This window comes from Aplosporella prunicola, assembly GCF_010093885.1.
Source record: "Aplosporella prunicola CBS 121167 unplaced genomic scaffold K452scaffold_1, whole genome shotgun sequence".
Lineage (NCBI taxonomy): Eukaryota > Fungi > Ascomycota > Dothideomycetes > Botryosphaeriales > Aplosporellaceae > Aplosporella > Aplosporella prunicola.
In genome coordinates, this window is record NW_022983529.1 from 360253 (window position 1) to 381170 (window position 20918).

General features: G+C 56.5%; 7 protein-coding genes across 7 annotated transcripts; 5 read left to right on the forward strand and 2 right to left on the reverse strand.

Annotated features, from left to right (window-relative positions):
* Positions 1-253: 253 nt before the first annotated feature.
* Positions 254-1704, forward strand: K452DRAFT_217434 (uncharacterized protein; the record flags this gene model as incomplete). The annotated part of the gene is made up of 5 exons (XM_033536286.1): positions 254-381; positions 438-511; positions 570-787; positions 843-1250; positions 1306-1704. The coding sequence occupies 5 exons, from the start codon at positions 254-256 to the stop codon at positions 1702-1704; spliced, it is 1227 nt and encodes a 408-aa protein (XP_033402827.1).
* Positions 1705-4127: 2423 nt separating this feature from the next.
* Positions 4128-4635, reverse strand: K452DRAFT_323321 (uncharacterized protein; the record flags this gene model as incomplete). The annotated part of the gene is made up of 2 exons (XM_033544630.1): positions 4128-4328; positions 4417-4635. 2 exons carry the CDS (start codon positions 4633-4635, stop codon positions 4128-4130), a joined length of 420 nt encoding a protein of 139 aa, XP_033402828.1.
* A 1997-nt stretch (positions 4636-6632) lies between these two features.
* On the forward strand, positions 6633-7647 carry K452DRAFT_282107 (uncharacterized protein; the record flags this gene model as incomplete). Its single annotated transcript, XM_033539538.1, has 2 exons — positions 6633-7533; positions 7594-7647. Coding segments are annotated over exons 1-2 (902 nt in total), but the record flags the coding sequence as incomplete, so codon positions are not given.
* Positions 7648-8617: 970 nt separating this feature from the next.
* On the forward strand, positions 8618-9721 carry K452DRAFT_314344 (uncharacterized protein; the record flags this gene model as incomplete). The annotated part of the gene is made up of 3 exons (XM_033543746.1): positions 8618-8827; positions 8895-9014; positions 9065-9721. 3 exons carry the CDS (start codon positions 8618-8620, stop codon positions 9395-9397), a joined length of 663 nt encoding a protein of 220 aa, XP_033402830.1. The 3' UTR covers positions 9398-9721.
* Positions 9722-13238: 3517 nt separating this feature from the next.
* Positions 13239-13844, forward strand: K452DRAFT_304011 (uncharacterized protein; the record flags this gene model as incomplete). Its single annotated transcript, XM_033542784.1, has 1 exon — positions 13239-13844. The coding sequence occupies one exon, from the start codon at positions 13239-13241 to the stop codon at positions 13842-13844; it is 606 nt and encodes a 201-aa protein (XP_033402831.1).
* Positions 13845-15142: 1298 nt separating this feature from the next.
* Positions 15143-15783, reverse strand: K452DRAFT_217157 (uncharacterized protein; the record flags this gene model as incomplete). Its single annotated transcript, XM_033536273.1, has 5 exons — positions 15143-15243; positions 15304-15431; positions 15516-15572; positions 15635-15658; positions 15746-15783. 5 exons carry the CDS (start codon positions 15781-15783, stop codon positions 15143-15145), a joined length of 348 nt encoding a protein of 115 aa, XP_033402832.1.
* A 1822-nt stretch (positions 15784-17605) lies between these two features.
* Positions 17606-20763, forward strand: K452DRAFT_217652 (uncharacterized protein; the record flags this gene model as incomplete). The annotated part of the gene is made up of 4 exons (XM_033536304.1): positions 17606-18052; positions 18146-18542; positions 18591-20611; positions 20662-20763. Coding segments are annotated over 4 exons (2967 nt in total), but the record flags the coding sequence as incomplete, so codon positions are not given.
* Positions 20764-20918: the final 155 nt, after the last annotated feature.

The window sequence follows — 20918 nt, forward strand, 5'->3', positions numbered from 1 at the left end:
CCTCGCCGCCGCTCCCCGCCCCAGCCAATCACACGCCCCCGCCCGCGCCATATCGCCTTTCATAACTCGCCAAACGCCAACTCTCCTGAAGATTCTCCCTCTTCTCTCCCTCAGTGTCCTCACCCACCACCACACCCACACCACCGCTCGTTCGACCTTTGTGTAGCATTCCCGTCTCCCTTGCAGGTCCCCACTCGTCTTATACCCTTCTTCCCCTCACCCACCACCCGTCGCATCCCCCACGCCTCCAGCAATGGCCGACGAGAAGACGAGGGCCTCCGGCGAGAGCCCGCGCGAGGCCGCCACCCTGCCCACCGTCAACCCCGATGCCGTGCAGTCTGAGCCTCCCAAGGCCGCCTTCCCTCCGGCCGTCTACATTGCGTGAGTCGAGATGGGAAAAATCCTCCATCGGACGCCCACGCTGACCCTCTTCGCAGCACTTGGATTGCCCTGTCCTCCAGTGTCATCGTTTTCAACAAGTGGATTCTCGACACCGCCGGCTTCAGGTTCCGTATGTCTTCTCCCACACACGTCTCTGTCTGCAGACGCGTTTTCTGACGTTCGCACAGCCATCTTCCTGACGACATGGCATCTTACCTTCGCGACCATCATGACCCAGGTCCTGGCTCGTTTCACCAACGTCCTGGACTCGAGGAAGAAGGTCCCCATGAACGGTCGCGTCTACCTGCGCGCAATTGTCCCCATCGGTATCTTCTTCTCGCTGTCCTTGATCTGCGGTAACCAGGCCTACCTGTACCTGTCCGTTGCCTTCATCCAGATGCTCAAGGTTAGTCGACTCGCAAAACGCCGCTGAAATGGCTCAAATCTGACATGTGCAAAAGGCCACCACTCCCGTCGCTGTCCTGCTTGCTACCTGGTCGCTCGGTGTCGCTCCCCCGAACATGCGCACTCTTGGCAACGTCTCCCTCATCGTCATCGGTGTTGTCATCGCTTCTTTCGGTGAGATCAAGTTCAACATGACGGGTTTCCTGTACCAGGCCGGTGGTATCTGCTTCGAGGCCGTCCGTCTCGTCATGGTCCAGCGCCTGCTCAGCTCCGCCGAGTTCAAGATGGACCCGCTCGTTTCCCTGTACTACTACGCCCCTGCTTGCGCCATCATGAACGGTGTTGTCTGCCTGTTCTCTGAGCTTCCCCGCATGGGTATGGAGGACATCTACAAGGTTGGCGGTTTCACCCTGCTCTGCAACGCTACCGTTGCCTTCCTCCTCAACGTCTCCGTCGTCTTCTTGGTAAGTTTCATCCCGCCAAAACCAGAAGGGACCAAATTTCTAACAGCCCGTGTAGATTGGCAAGACTTCGTCGCTCGTCCTTACTCTGTCCGGTGTTCTCAAGGATATTCTCCTTGTCTTCGCCTCCATGCTCATCTTCCAGGACCCCGTTTCCGGTCTCCAGGCCTTCGGTTACAGCATTGCTCTTGGTGGTCTCGTCTACTACAAGCTCGGTGCCGACAAGATCAAGGAGTACATGGGCCAGGGCGGTCGTGCTTGGGCTGAGTACGGTTCCCGTCACCCCGCGATGCGCAAGATTGTCGTCTTTGCGCTCATCGTCTTCGTCGTCTTCGTCATGCTTGGTGGCCTTGCTCCCCGCTTTGCTCCTGAGTATGACCAGTACGCCAAGAACAAGCTTGGCTCGCTCCTTGGCGAGAGCACCGGCACCCTCCCCGCCAACCCCAACGGTGCTTAAACGAGAAACATGTTTGGAGCCGATCGTGCTACGATATTCGGACTTCTGAAGCGGCGCGTTTTGGCCGCTACGAAGCACAAGCCACGGTGGACTCTTCCTTTCCCCTCCTTTGAGAGATGAGTTTTTTGCCCGTGTCTTCACGACATTAGACTTCACCCCTTTTAATCAACCTCAGAGGATTACCCCTCCCTCGTTGAGGCTTCTTTCATTCGGTCCCTCTTCTACTGTCGGGAGCTCAAGGGACCTAGCGCTAGGGAAGGTCTGAACAAAATTATTATAGATGGATTAAGGCGCACACCCCGCATCAGAACAACAGCTACAAGTACAACACGAATGCTTTGCACAGGAACCAGGTTTGCTGCGTCTTGTTTGGTCTTAGTATCCAAGGAGCCGGACTTCTGGGACTTGTTAACCTGGGGAGCCGACGCACACAGACATGCTTTTTTTATTTGCTCCTGGTTCACAACTCGCACTGGCTCTTTGGTTTTCGCACTGTATAAGCATAGGTGGGAACGCGATGGTGGGAAGAGGCGAGCGAGGTGCGAGAGAGAGTGAGGCGATCATGGGACATGGTATGTGTCGTTAGATACAGAATAAAAATGCTTGTCAAACGAAAACGCAGACGGAGAAACAAAACATTGGTGCCCTGCCCTGCCATGTTCGTGTCGTGTCGTGTCTCGACTAGATGATACCTAGACATATCGACGACGGGCCCGGGTTTCACGCTGACGAAGCACCGAGCCAGAAACAAAAGAGACCCGCGCCGTCGGACGCGACGCGCACATCTCCCGTTTCGTCGCGACGGGACGACGTGCCGGCCGCCCTGGTGGCCGTGGGTGCGTGTGGGTGCGTGGCCGGGCTCCTCGTATCTCAGGTATATATATTTGTATATATATGTACATCTGCCCGGCGTACCGTATATACATATATGTATATATATAGACAGCACGTATGCACGTAGGTGCGTTTAAAGTGTGGCTCGTTCTCGGAAGAGGGGGAGGGATAGCAGCCCGGGCCCGGGAGACGCGGGCTCGGGAGACGGCGTTTCGAAACACAGATGGTGTCTCAGATGGCGGAATCCGGATAGATAGGGGCGGCAAGCACGGAGGCAGAGTGAGGGAGTGGAGTGGAGTGGAGTGGAGTGTCTAGAGTGGAGGCCCGGCACCGAGGGAGCCGGAGGGGGGGGTTGCCTACCTACCACGTACGTACTAGTTGTAGGAAGGGTTAGGGGGGGTGACGTACGCCGCGGTGGTTTATGATTAAGGTCGCTTTAGGGGGATCTGGATCGGGCTGCCTGGCACCGCGCTTGCGCAATGCGATTGCGCGTGCGATATCCGTGCGTGCGTGCTCTTGTCCTTTGCCGGTGCGCTGGATGCTGGCACGCGGTGGCACGCGGCGAGCCGAGGCGTGTTCGTGGGGTGCGTGGGTTGGTGCCCTGCTGGCTGGCCTGGGTATTCTATGTACTCCGTACGTAGTAGGCCGTCCCTACGTAGCGAGGGACGTGGTAGGTAGTTACTGTACGCAAGCCGAACGTACGCTGCTGCTGCTGTGCTGTTGCTTGCCCCTTACGTAGTAGGTAGTTACAGTAGCCTCCTCCTCTGCCCTGCCCTGCCCTGCAGCACCAGCCAGCACCGTTCCGAGGCTGGCCTTGCGTAGTCGTCGTTGGTGCTCCCCCCCTGTGCCTGCCACCCCCCTTCCCCCCCTTCTCTCTCCCTACCGTTAGGGGCGCACGTACTTCGTGCGTAGGCGGCGGTTGGGCCTGCGCGCGCGCTCCTGGGCGGCTGGGACGCCGTGTCTCGGACGGGACGGGGGGGTCGGTGCTTGCGCAATGGCTTGTTGGCGGGAGGGGGGAGCTGGGGCGGGAGGAGGGTGCGTGCGTGCGTGTGAGGGTTGCTGGCGTACGTCATGCGGTTTCGCGGGGTGGCTATTGGTTGCGTGGGGGTTTGGGGTTGAGGGTTGGGGATGCTGATGATGATGCTGGGAACGGGGGTGGTGCTGTGGTGAGCTGAGGACTTGGGGTGCTTGGGCTGGGGATTGGCGTTGAGGTCTCGTTTCGGAAGGGGGGGGGTTTGGTCTTCTCTTTGGGGGCGGGGTTAAAGGTTGTAGATAGTACGTGAGCGGGTTTTGATCGATGTTGACTGCTGTATTTATGTATGGGTGCTGCTTTGCCTATGCTGTGCCCGAGTGTACATGACTGTGGCATACAGCCTTTTTGGTATGTGATCTTACAATCCGTCTTCCTTCCTCTTCTTCCTCTTTTTCTCCACTTCTTCTGCACACAGCAGCGATCGTCCGAGACCCGGTCTGGTGGAGCAGTGGATCCCCGGCCTTATATGGTCGTCGGTGCAGAGCCATATATATCTGCTACCACAGATTTCCCCGGCGTGGTTTGTTGCCCGTCATTGCCCTCCTCTGACGTCTAATTACAACTTCTTGCCAGTAAGTTGGCCGACGGACGACTTGATGAGTTCCGGGTGGATGTGGACGCTCGGCATGATGCCGATGCCGATTGAGCGCCGGATGGCCTTCGCGACGCGGCGCTGGTTGACGGGACGCAGACCAGTGACCTTTGAATGCTTGATCCGGCCCATTTCGGTCATGTACTCGGACATGACGGAGAAGTTCTATAGGAGAAGGTGATTAGCTTTACGTTCCCATGCTCTCCCCACCATAGCTAGATGTCCGCTTCCTAGGACCATGCAGAGACAGTACCTTGTACTCCTTGAGCGGATCCAACGCCAGCGTATCAAACGCATCCAAGCTCGGCGTGGTCCTCTTGCGCCGCCACTTAGTCGACTCGACGGGAGAGATATCGTGCGGCGCGTAAACGTCACCAGCCGTCCAGCGACGCGGCATCTGCTTCTCGAGGTCCTGGCGCAGCCACGAGGCTTGTATTTCACTCTGAGTGACGGCCTTGTTTTCCTTGATCATTTGGGCACCCCACTGTGCGTTGGACATGCTTCCGCCGGCGCCTGGAGCCGCTGGGTCCCGGTCCCGGTCCCGGGACAGTTGCGGGCGGCGGGAGCTGGAGAAGTTTCCGCCCTCGGCTTCGGGGGCCGCTGGGTCGCGGTTCCGATTCCGGAACAGTTGCAGGCGGCGGTGGGCGGGGAAGTTTCCGCCCTCGGCTTCGGGGGCCATGGCGTGCAGTAGACCTGGTGGGAGTGCGTGTCAGTGGGGGGTGCTAGGTGTTGATTTGGGCGCGCGATGGAGGAATACCGGCCGTGGCATTGTTTGGCTCTTCCTTGCGCAGGCAGGCAGTGGTGGTGAAGGACCTGAAGGAAGCCATTGGCCTCGGGAAGGCCCGTAGAAGAGACATGGCGGGTTAGGAAGGGAATGTCTCTGGAGTTTGTTCGACGGAGAGCCGTGACGAGATGGCTTGGCACTGGGATTTTCGGCCGCGAGGCGGCCATGACTTGAATGACGACCACCCCTCCGCTTCAATGCGCCCAACGCGGGGAATCCTTCTGAATTTCTTCTGATCCCGCTGATTCCGCCATGAGCCATTGACCTTGACCGCCGCATCCACCACCCTCGACCCCCCTCGTCCGCACTATCCGCCGCCACCATGCCCACCCACCTCACGCGCCTCGTCATCCGCAGAATACTTTCCGATGAACCAATCGTGTACCGGGATTGCGTCTATCGCAAAGCTATTGGCGGCTTGCAATATGGCTATAGGCGCGTGCCTCGCAGTGGCTTCGCGCAGCGGCGCACCATCTTTGGCTTCTCGCGCAAGCCAGAGCGCAGCTTAAAAGAGCAGGACCTGGCCCCCGGTCTGGAGAAGATGCTCGAGCTGAACCGCACCATTGGCTTGAATGCGCGACGCCCACCCACTGCTGAGCTCGCAATTGCCTTCAACAAACTGATTCTCGCCAAGTATAACGCAAAGGAAGCTCTGTCCGACTTGGAGGCCGCCCACGCCTTGAACACTTTCAGGCACGTCTTGAACAATCCGAGACCGGATGGTACACCACGGAATCCCACCGAAAGGCTCAGTGAAGGTCTCGCTGTCCTTACAATTGCGCCGTCTACCAGAAGCTTTGAGCACGTGGAGCTCGCGGAAGCTCTGTTCACCGAGTTTGAGACGACCAGGCTCGGAGACGATTCGGTAAACAATGTCACGTTCATGAACGAGTTCTTCAAGTACATCAAGGCAATGGTTGTCAATGGCGAGGGCAAGCGTGCACGGAACGTGCTAGTGCTAAGGTTGAAGGAGCGGGATGGGAAGGCGCCGGAGAACATTTTCCCTTCCAGGCCTTGGATGGCCCTGATCGATGGCTTCATCCACGACAATAACGAGAAAGAGTTGCTGGAGACCCTGAAGCTGATGGAGCAGCACAAGGTCCCCACAGACGTCTCGATGAAGAGCAGGATATTTAGGTTTTACGCTTCCCAGGGGAACCTAGAGCTAGCCAAAAAGTGGTACAACGATGCAGTAGCACAGCTGGAAACCGGAGAGTTCATTCCTTGTGCTGCATACCGGGACCTGATCAAGGCCTGCTTGAAGCAGAACGAGCGCCAGTGGGGACAGTCCCTAATAAAGTCGATGCTCGAAATACTCGAGAAACAGTACTCTAGCCAGAACACGGCTCTCAGGCAAACGACCGCGAAGGAAATGTGGGACAATGTCTTCCTCTGGGCCGCCGGCTCCGGTAAAGGTGTCGACGAAGTCGACCGGATGATGACGGTCATGGTTCGCAGAACATTCAATGACGGGACCACGCTCAGACCTGATGTCGACACGATCAATCAATTGGTTGAATACTGCATAGCCAGAAACGACCCATACTTCGCGGAGAGATACATCACTTTGGGCCAGAAGTGGGGCATCCGCCCAAATGCTGCTACTTTCGGCCTGCAAGTAACCTATCGGTTATCTGTGGACGACCTTGACGGCGCCGTAGCCGCCTACAAGAAGCTCCAAGCCGAGGACACAACTGCGAACGAGGACATAGTGGCGGCCAACCAACTCATTCAGACAATGTGTTCATCTGAAAAGCAAGATGTCGCTGCCATCATGCCACTCGTCGACGATCTCAACGAACGAAAGGCCCGCTTTGAGGCTGCAACCGTTCGTGTCCTAACCAAGATGCACGTTCTGCGCAACGAACTCCGCGACGCCATTGATCTTCTTCAAACTCACACTTTTCACTACTCTGAGGAGGAGCGCCTTCAGATTGCCGAGACCCTTGTCTCAATTGTCCGTGACCGCAACCAAAGCAACACCCGCGCCTGGGATACGTATATCATCTTGCAGTCCATTTTCGTCGAGATATCGCGCGAGAAGCGCACGAGTATCATGAACGAGTTCTTTGCCCGAGAACGTCCGGACATGGCCTACCACGTCTTCAACCACATGCGCCAGCTCGAGCACCCCATATGCAAAGCGAACAGGGACACGTACATCGCGGTGCTGCGGGGAATTGCTGGGGCCGGTGACGAGGAGAGCCTGGAACTGGTGCACAACCAGATGAAGCTGGATCTAGACATTGATCCAAACACACGGCTCCGCAACGCGCTGATGATGGCGTACACGGGATGCGAACAGCCGCGCCGCGGACTCGAGTTCTGGGAGGACATAGTCAACTCGCGCGAGGGTCCCACCTACAACAGCATCGAGATCGCGTTCCGTGCCTGCGAGAAAATGCCGTTTGGTGAGCGCCAGGCGAAGGCGCTGTGGGCGCGGCTGCGGAAGGCGGATGTGGCCATCTCGAAGAAGATATTTGCCGGTTACGTCGGCGCTCTAGCGGGCAACCAGCTTGCGGACGAGGCGAAGGAGACGCTGGTTAAGGGTGAGAAGGAGTTTGGTTTCAAGCCAGATGTGTTTTTGTAAGTCCCTTCAGGCATTGTTGTGCTTGATATGTGACTGGCTAACGGAGTTACTTGTAGGTTGGGCACCTTGTTCAATGCTTCTTTTGGCGTCAAAAAGCAGGAGGATGTTGAGGCGTGGATTCAAGCGAAGTATCCAAAAATCTGGGTTGAACTGATGCACCTGGGCTTCAGGAAGACGGAGGAAGGCCCGAGGCTCTTCAATGTTGATAGGAGCATGGAGCCGTGATGAGAGTATGGTAAGTATGATCTTAGCAGGAAGTTGAGGTTGCATGTAACTTGCATGTACTATGTCATAGGTCTACAGGACCAGTAGTTTGTACGAGTACGATGTTGTCGGAAGTAAAGGGCTGACGATTTGAGGCCAAACTTGAGGTAGCGAACAAGCGCGACATGTGTGGAAAAGAAAAAGCTGAAATAAATGAAAATGTATTACATTGCACCTCACCCGAATGCGCGATGATCCGGTTCACATGGGATACATACCTTTGCCGGAAGTGGCTTGAGCCGGGATTCCCCTTGCAGGGCACGATCTAATGCCAAATGGTGACGGGACCGATCCGCACGGAAAACGGGGCCTTAAATCCGCTGACCAAGCAACGCAGCACCTCAACGATAATGTTTGCTTTCTAATCCACCTCTCTCTAAATATGTCAGCTCGCTATTTGTTGTGCCGAGCGCGGCTTACAAATGTAGCAAGTTAGTAAGGAGGCGGAGTGCCAATTGCTTCAATTCCGCTCCTGCATTCACCGCCTGCCACCATGGACTACCGAAAACCGCATAGTGCATAGCTTCTTCGGCAAGTCCAATGTGCGGGGAACCGCTGGAGCCTCTTCCTTTGTAATGCGCAGCAGAAACAGACACGAGAAGCTTCTTTGGCGGCGAGCTGTGGGGTGGTCCCTCCTTGAGGCCAGCATGCCTTTGTACTACCCTCACTCTGTAAGCCGTGAAGGTACTTCGTAGGTATAAAGACCACTTGCCTCAAGTCTACTGTCTCCTCCAAATCACAGCTCTTCTCAAGTCTACTGCCTCATCCAAACCACAACTCTTCTCTTCACCTTCGTCGACACCTATATCAGTCACCATGTCCAGCATCAAGCCTCTCATCCTCTACGGGCACCTCGGCGGTCCTAACCCGTGGAAGGTCGCCATCATTCTCGAGGAGTTGGAGGTTCCCTACGAACACAAGTTCCTCGAGTTCCAAGAGATGAAGCAGGAGCCCTATGAGAGCCTGAACCCCAATGGCCGCGTCCCCGCTCTCGAGGACCCCAACACTGGCATCAAGGTGTTTGAGGTGAGAGCCTGATGGAACAAGCGTATGCAAAACAGTAATTTCTGACCGATCTCCTTCTCTTCAACAGTCTGGCGCCATCATCGAGTATTTGGAGGAGGTCTACGACAAGTCCAACAAGCTGCGCTACACGGGCCTGCAGGAAAGGGCCTTGACGACCTCGTGGCTGCACTTCCAGATGTCAGGACAGGTACGGGACATCCCTCAACCCACTAATAACATCGTACTCACCAAGTTCAGGGACCCTACTTCGGACAAAAGATTTGGTTCTCGGTCTACCACTCGGAGAAGATCCAGTCGGCCATCGAGCGCTACAGCAACGAGATCAAGCGCGTCACCGGTGTGATTGACCGCCACCTCAAGAAGCAGGGCACTCCGTACCTCGTCGGCGACAAGTGCACCTATGCCGACCTCAGCTTCATCCCCTGGTACTCCAGCATGCCCCAGTGGTTCCCGGAATTCGACTACAAGACCGAACACCCGACTTTCGCGAAATGGCTCCAGGCTATTATGGAGAGGCCTGCCGCCAAGAAGGTCGCGCAGGACAAGGAGAACGCGAACAATAAGAACTGATTGGTCGGAGAGGATTGGTGGGGGCGGAAAGAAGTCGTTGAATTGGAAGGGAAGAGTAGTGGACGTTGGATACAAAACTACCCATTGCTAGATTAGTAGGCAAAACCATACTTGTTCTCTTTGGGTTTAATACTGCCGTGTTCTGTAATGGATGTTTATTCGGGTTGCCTGCAAATAGTCGCAATAGAATATTACTGACGACATGAGTCCATAACAGTGAAACCAATCTTCCTATTTACCTTTGTGATCGAACATAGCAACGAGATGATTATGGATGTTCAACATTCATGAATCTTTCGGAGTAACCAATGAGTTGCAGGAGTACTGTAGAGTCCGTCCCAAACTCCATGGATCAGCTTCGAAGTGAAATCGACGATACCATGTCCCTGCTCTTTCTGAAAGGGGATCTGGAAGAAAGGTTTGTTTTACCGGAAGCCAATATATTTAAATGAATTTCTTGAATCCTGACCCTTATCGTTGAGAGCAGGCATTGGACCTTCTAGGCTCCACAAACCCAATTGTTAAGGATCTGCGGTGCAAACTCCTGGAAGCCATCTCTAGAACACCAAGGGTTTTGCGGGCAAGATATCAACAATGCAGGGCATCGAGATGATGATGGATGCATATGGCATCATCATCACACTCCCCGAATAGCCAGCCATGTTCATGCAAAAGAGGTACCGATGGAACGAAAAAGGGAGGTCGAGACAGAGGACAAGGGGGCATGTCGGGATGAAACCGCAGTGCAGGCTTCGGCCGGGTTTGCTGCCAAGATGGTGTCGCTGCCGAGGCAACCCGACAACTCGGTGCAAAGCTCCCGCATTCCCATCTCCGCACTCCACTCCCCGAGTCTCCTCTATCTCCCACACACGCCAATTCACCCACGGCGATCACCAGCTTCGGCACGACGGAAGGCGGCACACACAGCCGATGGGGTGTGCGTTTCCCTTCTGGCTCGCTGCGAAACTAGACTCGAGTGCCGAACGAACATGCCGCGCATCCGACCCGAGTGTCGACATTATTATGATAGGAGCGGCATATCGAACGTCAGCATGGCCCGGACTTGCGAATTGTTGGTCGTTGCCAACGTCAAGCTCCGCACGGACACGCCCCTGGTCAAAGAGATAAGCGTTGGTTGATGTGGGCAGGCCGCGCCAAAGGCCGCGCGAATGGGACCGTGACGAGATACACGCGCGCTGCCTAGAGTATCCAGCGTGCCAGAAATGTGCTGCCCGCTCTTCCCCCGTCACATCGACACATCGAGAATCACACTGGGCACGGGTTTCATCTGGCGAGCGATTTTTCTGGTTGTGGAAGGCTCTGAAGAGATGGATGCCCTTGGTGCGAAAGCACCTCATCAACCGCCTCGATCACCGTTATCGGCACGCGTGTCGTAGCGACGAGCCATGATAGGGCGTTGAAAAATCTTGACCCCTTTTCGAACAGGCCGGCGCTGCTACTCATCCGGGGAGTTGATGCTACGACTCACTGCCGGCATCGATCCTTTCAGCGTTGTTCGCCCTTAACTGATAACCACTATAGCACATCATCAAAGTTTTTCGGCCACCAGCGTGCCCGTCCGTCCTTACGAGAAGGTTCACTGGGGCCAAAAAACGTGAGCGTTGCTTTCGATGATGCAAGCGGCTCTAGCGAGCAATGCCACAAAGAGGTGTTGCCGCGTCTCTGTCATACTGTCTATGTCAGTGAATCCGTCGGATCAGGTGCCCCTCGCAGCGCGTGTCGTCAGGGGACACCGAACGCTCAAGGGGCCTTCGTATCGCTTTGGTCCAGGCCCTCAGCGCGTCATCGACTTCAAGGCGCGATTTGGAATCGACAAGTCTAATTGGGTTTGCACCTACTTTAAACACGTTCGCACCGGCTGAAACCCTTGGACAACCGCGAGGAACCATCAAGGATTCCTGGGCCGTTCCGAAAGGAGGTTTACTCGTCGGACCACTTCCCGAGAATGGCGAGAGACGTCTGAACGTGCTCTCGAAAGTGGTTCTTGCTTCGCCTAAGATCGCTGATCTTAAGTTCAATGACTTGTTCCTGGTTCTCCGCTGATCTCTGAGGCCTTGATAGCTTGACCACGGTCCATGTTTAGTTCTTGATTTGCTGGCTGACTACTGTTATCTAAGGCGCATTAGAATCGGACACTCGGCAGCAAAGAAGTAGGGATGTCTACTATTATTAACATGGGCAAGCCGTGCCTTGCAGGTCCAAAGCCTTTGATCAGTGTTGATCTTATCGCATCGGCGAGCGTCGCTCGGTCCGATAGGCGCATCCGAGAAAGCTGCAGGCGAGCACGTTGAATTAAGGTTATGACAGAACGCCAACCTGGAGAAAGAAGACGGTACGTCTCGTATTCGAGCAGCAGGCGGGCATTGGAGAGGACAAAGCAGAGGTTCACCAAGACGGGGCTCCCGCAAACCCTCAGACGGAAAACTCAAAGCCCACACTGGATACGGTAAGGCTGCTGGGAAGGGGAGGGGGCCGTGCTCTGTTGACCATCACCGACTTTTCCGCCTGGCCTGCAGGGCCCTCGTTTGGGCTTTGGCGCAAAGCATGGACGATGACAGCATGGCGTGCCTATCACCGTCCGCCATGTGAGACACTGTCTTTCCCTACCATTAACCTTCTTTTTGCTTCGCTCGCTCGGCCAGTTCCTGTCAATCACCCATTTTAGGCGCCGTTGCAGCCTGCATGCATGCATGCACAGCATCTCGGGAAACGGCCCTTTGGCCCATCGAGAAGGAACATCCATCGCCAGCAGTTCGCGCGCGCGCACCGACAACGTGCGCCTCACCGGCCGCTGTTGGTCTAAACAAGCAGCGGAGCCAAGCAAACGCGGATCAACACTATCACTTGCTCCATAGGGCCCTATCCACCATCCCCGATGCCTGCGTTAAAGGCCAGGCCCGTTATCGGCCAGTGCTAATGGCTCCTCCCGACGCGTGGCCGCGCTGCTTATCCAATTAGCTTATCCGGACGAGCTCGAGACGGTCAAGACTTTTCTCGGGCACCTTTCGAAGGCGCCTCGGTGTTTAGTGGGCCTGCTGCTCTCGGGAACCACCCACGAGTCGGAGTGGAAAAAAAAAAAAAAAAAAAAAAACAAGGAGAGAGACACTGAAAAAAAAAAGTTTCCGCTGATCGGCCAGGCCGCCCGCTCCCGGCGCGCCTAGCATGGCGAGCCATCACACTCTCTCAACAGCATGAAGCTGCAAGAGGATCACCGTTCCTACGGCTTGCCCGGCACCCCGGCCAGGACGTTTGCCCGAAAGGAGCCTTGTCGGAGGAAGAAGAGAGAAAACGGGAGACCGGAGTCCAAGCGTTGGCACCTCCCACAGCTCCACCCCCATGAGCAATATTCAGGACATGTCGCTGATCCTCTCGCGTGCAAAGGCCACGACCCAGGGCTTGGGTAGGAATGGCGCCGGTATGCTGTCACGTCCCACAGTCCACCCGCTGGTGCCTTGCAGCCGCCAGCCAACGAAGGCAGGCACAGAGGCGGCACACCGGCGACGCCCTGGGTCGAGTATAAAGGTAGATCCCAATAGACCTTCTTCCCTCGTCGTCCCCGTGTGCCCGCGTCCCTTTTCTCGCCCCCCATCGACCAACCAAACGTGCTGAGTGGCTGTTGCTCCCTTCGACGAGAGGTACTTTATATTGTACGCGTCCGTTGCCCGCTTCTTCTTCCACCCAAGCCCACCGCCTACCTCCCCGCCACAGCCAAGCCGAAAGGGAAAAAAAAGAAGGGCCCTCTCTCGTCCCTCAAGAAGCCAAGCCACAAGAAGGACAACAATACTCGCCACCAGTACCAGCAGCACCACCACCCCCAAAAATGCAGCTCACCAACCTCGTCACCGTGGCGCTCGCCAGCCTCGCCACGGCGCTGCCGAACCCGCGCGTCGGCGTGCCCGCCAGCACAAACGCGACGCAGCTGTCGACGCTGCCCGTGCAGCCACTGAACGTGACGTCGCCGGCCGCACCCGTGCCCGCGACGCCCGAGCTCGCCGCCCGCAACACCAACACGACGCACATCAAGCGGGGAGCGTTCGCGCCCTTCCAGCTCGCCAACGCCACGCACGGCGTCTTCGAGCGCGGCAGCCAGATCGTCGATGGCGCGGCCGCCCCCTCGGCCGGCTCCCCCGTCCGCCGCTCCGTCGCCCTGCCTACGGGCTTTGTTGCCCGTAGGGCCGCGCGCGCCGCCGCCGCGTTCGACGACCTCTTCATGACCAAGCGCGGCGCGAACGTGTCGTCGGAGGCGCTGCTCGCGCGCGTCAGACGCAACACCCACACCCTCGCTAACGCCAACTTGACGGCGCCCGTCGCGCCTGTCTCGCCCCCGCCTTACAAGCGCTCGAATGCCACGGAGCTGCCGTCCGTGGTTGTGAAGCGCAGCGGCAGCGGCAGCGGCAGCAACAGCACCGCTACGTTCCACGCATGACTCAAGGACGCGTGGGATGCGGGCTCCATCTAGGACGGACGCGCTTGGCCTGGCCTGGCTTTTGCTGCGAGCTTGCTTGGGCTGGAGCTGACTGCGTCGTCGTCGTCGTCGTCGTCGTCATTGTCGTCGGAGTCGGAGTCGGAGTTGGAGCTTCATCCCACGCCTGTTGTTGCTGCTATCGCTGCTTAGCACCGCTTACTTGCTGCCTACCCTGCCCTTCCCTACCCTAACCTACCCCCCCGCCGAGCCGAGCCGTCGCGGCGAGGGGATGGACGAGCGAACGAACGAACCCCTGGAAACACGCTGCTGTGTGTATGTATTGGCCGTCGACGCCGTCTTCGCCCATCCTTGATAAATGAATGGGCGGACGCCGCGGTCACGCACATACAACGCTTTCTTTCCTCTAATACAAGTTCGTTTGGTCGGGACGCAAACCCCTTTTTTTACGGATCATTTTTGGGAGGGGGAATTGGAAAGGAGGGGAAGAGGAGTTCCTTTTTAATGCTGCTTGCTTGTTCTAACCGGCTTTTTTTTTGGTCTTGTTCTTTTCTTTTTTCTGTTTTCACGATTACCGATTACCCCACGTTCGCTATGACCGGGCTTTACCGCCGCAGTTGGATATACCACCTAAAGAAGGATTATGTTTTTGGGTTAATACGTAGATGATGGCACTCGAAATGCACGCTGTTGAAGAGCACTACCACCACCACTATTACTTTTGCACGAGCATGCTTTGATGAGAGACGAAGAGTTGTTGTTGTGAAACTTGGGAAATATGTTCATTGAGCCTGTCTTCGAGCAATCTGAGGTAACTGAAAGAAACGCGACAGCTCATGTGCAAGCAACGAGGAAGAACCCGCCAAATCCGCGAATTCGAAGAGACCTGGGAATAAACCCGTGAATGAAGCCCAAAGATGCCACTTGGTTCATACTCGAACCGCCTGAGCCTGAGAACCCCTCAACGCCGTCCAGGTGAACCGTGTAAAAAGCCTATGAGCGGAGTCCCAGCCAGAGCCCCGCTTTAACAGTTTCGGTCTATTATGATGATGCCCGTGGGCGCTCGGAACGTGAGGATCCCCAGAGTTCCGTCGTTTCGCCGTGGGGGAAGAAGTAGACGCTGCAGTCGGTGCCGTGGTAGAAGAAATATGGGTGACGGCCGACTTGTGGTGCTTGGATTCAGCACTTGGTCGTGGTGCTGTCCTTGATCGTGTAGTCGTGAGACCCGCGGGCGCCCGCGCAAGCTGGGCCTGGGGCGCCCCGCTTGTCGGAGAAGTGCATCCCGCGGGTCTCGCCTCGCGCTAATCGATACCGTGTTGGCGCTTGAGAGCTTCTAGGTTGGCCTGGCGCTGCTCGAGGTCCTCTTTCGACTTGACCATCTTCTCTGGCTGGTGGTATAGCACTGCGGACATGTGTCAGTCGGAACGCCTCGGTGGGTCTCGGAGATCATCGGCCTACATACCGACGAGGTAACGGTTCTGGAAGTTGAAGCCGTTGAGCTTGTCGCAGGCTGCCTTGGCGTCCATTACGTCCTCATAGACGACGAATGCGGTGCCCTTTGTGTTGTTTGCAATGCCCTGGCGGATTTGACTAATGCGAATATCAGCACCGGAACGGCATGATGGCCTCGACGAGAGCGCAATGCCATGGGCGGCACGGAAGGGTGCAACGTACCGCACTGCGCCGTACTTGCCGAATAGGTCGAAGAGCTCTTCCGGGGTGACGTTGTAGCTGCAACGCGTTTGTCAGCACGAGCCGCAAGGCAGAGGCGACGGGGAAGTGGATGAGCTCACCTCAGGTTCTTCACGAATAGAGCTCTGCGTGGAGAAGGCGGTTAGCATAGGTCGTGTGGCCTCGGGCTGGGGCGCGGCATGCGCTGGCGCCTTTGACGGGGCCTTCCTCACCGGTTGACTTCTGGGGCAAGCTTTCCGCCGCGACTCATAGCTTGGCTACGGATAAGAGAGCGAGTTGGGTTTGGGGTATCGAGTGGTTCGTGTTACTCCGGAGAGCGGGGCGTGGTGTTGCGGGAGGGTTTGGAGGCGTTCAATGGCGGAAGCGTTGTCGTAGAAGCCGCGCCAAGCCGCTAGGCCCAAAGTGGCCGGCGCGGGCAGTCCCAAAGACATGAACCTTTTGTTCTCTTGAGCGGCTTTGATCGCGTCGATGCCGTAGTAGAGGCCCTGTGCCCTTGGCGGTTTCCTGCCTGTCTTGTCCCGCTTGCCGACGCGGAGGTCGGGGGCGACTCGAGGCGCAGACAGGCAATGCTCCGCCGTGCCGCGGCCGACAGCTACTACGTATTTGTACATACTACACAAATATGCAAGCGCATGGGGGGGGGAGCTTTGCGCCCTGCCAGCCAAAGCCTTCGAGACCGTGTGCGCAAACAGTGCTGCACTGACAGCCATGGGTGCAGCGCCAGCCGGGCTGCTGTTGCTGCTGCTGCTGCTGCTGCTACTGCTGCTGGCCCCAGACGCTGCGCACAGCGCAACGAGGAAAACGAGTGCACTGCTCTATGCCTGTGTGACGAGAAAGTCTGGCCGGCAAAAAAGCGTCGTGTTGGGCCTTGTTTGCGGCGGGCGCTGAAGGTGGTGCTGCTGCTGCGCTGCCTTCTCTTCTCCGCCAGCCGCTTCATCGCTAGTGACCTACAACCACCACCTCCGACGCCTCCCCTCCGTCGCAGCGCCCGACACGACGACGCCCACCTTCACGAGTCGCTGTCGCCCCGCCCAAAGACTTCCGCTGTCGGCTCAGTAATGACCAGCAGCAACATCTTGCGCTCAGCAGCTGCGGTCGGCGCGCCCTAGCTGGTGATACCCTCTCACTTTGCGGACCTCCGAGGTTCCTTTCGCACCTACTTGACTGCAGCAATCCGCTCCTCCGCCCCGCCAGCCGCCACAATGACGCTATCCAGCTTCCGGAAGACCTCCGACGACCACTATGTCCCTCCGCGAACACCCTCGCCCATCCTCCGCTACGTCGAGCCTCTGACGCCTACCTACCCCACCGCGACCTACAAAGATGGCCCATTGTTCCCGGGCCGCCTCGCGAATGGCCCTGCCCCAGCCCGCCAGCACTATGGATGGCCTGTGAATAATGGTCAAGCTGGGGAGGAGACCGAGTCGGACAAGGAACAAACCGCCAGAGCACGAACGGCTTCGCGCTCGTCGCGTCACGCCAACCCCAACGAAGCCCGCAAGCCCTCACACGGTTCGCCCATAGACGCTCTTGCTGACGTCGCGTCATCTTTGGCGCCGAGTCCGCTCTTTGCGCCGCCCTCCGCCCATGCTCTGCCCCCTCTGGGCTCTCTTCAGCCCGCGACGCGCCCTGTCGCCCACACCACCCGACACTCTCATACGGCTTCGGACGGCCAAGGCTATCGCTACAACCAAGCTTATGGCTATGGATACGAGGGAGGCTATGGGATTGACGAAAGGCCCTCCAAACGGGCGCGTTCGGAGGTTGCGCCTTCCAACCAACTCTTCCCCGGCGCATCGCGACCTGCGACGAGCCATATCTCTCAGGGCAGATGGTCTCATGGAGTGGAACAAGTTGCTAGCGACATGTACCCTACCTATCGTGGGCGCTCTTCGCTCTCTTCGATGAACGCGAACCATGATGAGTTGGATATCGCGCAGGTCCTCCTGGGCCTGAGGGACGGTAGCATTGACAACAGTCGCAGTGCGCGGAACTCTATTAGCACCACTCAAACCCGGCACAGCAACCCACCTCCGCCAACATGGTTCGAAGGTTATTCAGCACACATGCCGATGCCGAGTGGGTCACACTATCAACCCTACACGCCGGTAGATGGGCATAACCAATCTTACACGTACGGCAACCAGCTTCCAGCCCCCAATCCCGAAACGACCAACCGTCTGCCCGATGGCACCGGCCCCAAGGCCGCCAATGACAGTTTGGCCGTGCAGACTCATACACCGCCCGAAGAGTCTTTTGACTCCTCAAACGGTCAGGGCGTAAGCGAGGATACTGGTACTGCTACTGCGTCCAAGAAAGGCAAAGGTCCTCAGGGTTGGCCCAAAGGGAAGCCGCGTGGGCCGCGGAACAAGGCTAGCAGCAGCAGGAAGTCAAGCAAGGCTGGAAAGGCCGCCGATGTGGCTCTTGCCCCCTCGAAGGAGGAGGGTCCGGATCAGCTGCAATCGCCCCAGAGCCTCCCCGCAGAGCCAAGCGATGGCGCACCTTCTGCTCCGCAACCAGTTGACGACCCGCCTCCCGTCGACTACCCACCGCCCGCCGACGACGACACGCGGCCAGAACGAGAAAGGGTGTTTGACTTTACGCAATCACAGGCTGTGGCAGGCTCGAATAAACGACGAAGGTCTTTCGCAGATCTCGCTAGGTCCGCTGCTGCACAGTCCAGAGAGCGGGAAGCACCGGCCGCGAGAGCCTTTTCCGTTCCACCTGATTTCACCATCTTAACTAGACCGACTGTCCCTCTTGACTCTGGACAACCGCCGCCACCGACTGTTCCGATAGTCCCCCCGCCGGCGGAAGAAGTGACCATATGTGCTGGGTGTAGCTTCTCTCGTGGACCTTCAACTGGCCAAAAGGATCAATGGATTGGTTGTAATGGCTGCCAGAACTGGTATCACTTCGCTTGCGCAGGGTTCAAGAACGCAAAGGAAGTTAGCGGCGTAGATAAGTTCTTTTGCCGAGCATGCAAGCCAAAGTTTGGTCCGACCACGTGTAAGCAAACCCGTTCCTGCCATTGAATATTGCTAATCCGTTCATCAGTTGTGCGGAAGTCCAAGAGGGCGCATACTGCTGTCGACTACGCTGGTTTGAACGAAGGGGTGCTCAGAACCTCCGAGGACGAGTATGAGCATCACTACATCCAAGCCATCAAGGACGGTACCTTCAAATTCCAACCGGAGACATTTCCACGGATGCGGCCTGAGTTGGTGACAGCTGAGAACTTTGAAAGGAATGGTGGTTTCAAGGAACCCATTGTCATTCCGGCTGCTTGGAATCCGCGTCCGTCGTTTCCCGGGACTGCAGAGCCAGCGAAGCCTGAGTTCTCGAGTCAAGGCGAACAAACCGATGATATACCCGATGATCTCGATTATGAGATGGTCCCCGATGACGGTCAAGATTTGATTGATATGGTGATACCCCAGGGTCTTACCGTCCGAAGGGTTGCTGAGCTCTATGGCCCTGATGAGAAGGTTGAAGTCATTGACGTCAAGTCACAGGAGGGGGAGGACAGACGGTGGAACATGGCCAAATGGGCCGATTATTATGAAGAAGAGGGTGAGAAACCAGTCCGCAACGTTATCAGCTTGGAAATCTCTCACAGCAAGCTTGGCCGACTCATCCGTCGGCCAAAACTTGTACGCGATCTGGACCTACAGGATTCCGTCTGGCCTGACGAAGAAACCGCCAAAGGGAATTTCCCCAAAGTACAGTTCTACTGTCTGATGTCCGTCGCGGACTGTTACACGGACTTTCACATTGATTTTGGTGGATCGTCAGTCTACTATCACATCATCAAAGGCAAGAAGTCCTTCTTCTTTATTCCTCCGAAGAAGCAGCACTTGAAGAAATACGAAGACTGGTGTTTGTCACAGGCCCAGAACTGGACTTTCTTGGCCGATGAGACGAAGGAATGCTACCGCGTTGATTTAACAGAGGGTGATACGATGTTGATCCCTTCTGGTTGGATCCATGCTGTTTGGACCCCTGAGAACAGTCTAGTCATCGGAGGTAACTTCCTCACCAGGATCAACTACGCCATGCAAATTCGGATTGCAGAGATTGAAAAGAACACGAAAGTGGCGAGAAAGTTCCGGTACCCTCATTTCCAAAAGGTGCTTTGGTATACTGTCATACAGTATCTGCACCTGGACCCGCTTCCCCAGTCAGTCGCCAATCTCTTTTACGACGGCAAGCAATTCCGACGAGAGAAACCAATCTACACAGAGATGAATAAGTTTGGTCACAACTCGGATCCTGGACCGGAAAACTTCAACGCGCGCTACTACGGCCGTAGCGAACTCGAAGGCTTGCCGGATCTCACCAGTTATATATTCCGTACAGTCATGATATCCCATGGACGCGTAGAAGGGATCACGGCTGAAGTGCGAAACGCTGTTACCAAGTCCATCCCCAAAACCTATGGCGATCCTTTGGATCTCATCAAAGCTTTTGCCATGTGGGCTGCATGGAAGCGTGGAAACGAGGATATTCCGCAATGGGCACATCCTGAGGCCGTTCTGCCTGAAATTGGCAGTTCCAGTGGAGACAAGAAGCTGAGCAATGCTGCACTGAAGAAACTCGAGCGCAAGTCGTTTGTTGATGCTTTCCGCATCGCTCCGGAACGGCAGTCAGCTCGCCAGCAGAAGAAGGCTCAGGAGACAGAGGCCACTGACCAAGGCTCTTCTTCCGGTCCCGTTTCTGGGGCGGCACAACCTGCTGCCAAACACACCAGCACACCAAAAACCTCTGTGTTGGGGCCCAAGCGAATCGCCTGCGATGCATGCAGGAAACGCAGGATTAGGTGTAAACACAAGGACGAGGTCGTGTCTCCGCTTGCCCATAGCACACCCAGCCGACATGAGAGGCGTCCAAGCACACAGATGATGACTGTTGTCCTGCCGTCTTTTGACAGGAGGTCCAACGGCAGTCTGGCAATGAACGGTCTGAAGCCAGATCAGCTTGGTTCAATGATCTCGGTGGGCTCGCCGGATATGCCGCTTGAAACTCCGGATAGCAAGCGCGGACGAAGTAAGGCATGCTTAGATTGCCGAAGGAGCAAGGTGAGTTTGCCGATAAACGCAGTCGTCCATGCTGCTAACAATGTTCATAGCGACGTTGCATCCACGATGAGTATGGCAACATTGACCCAGTTAAAGCGCAAGAAGCACCGATTCCTCGTGGTAATCAGAGTGCTAAGAAGCGCCGCATTAGCAGTGCTATGGAAGAGGCCGAGAGTCTCAAAAAGGCTAGGATAGAAGAACCTCATCCAAGCATCAGTTTACCCAATGGGGTATCCTTGTCTGATCAGGATGTTATTCCTGAGGGGCAAGATCATCCGGAACAAGACTTGACACCGCTGTCTCCTCA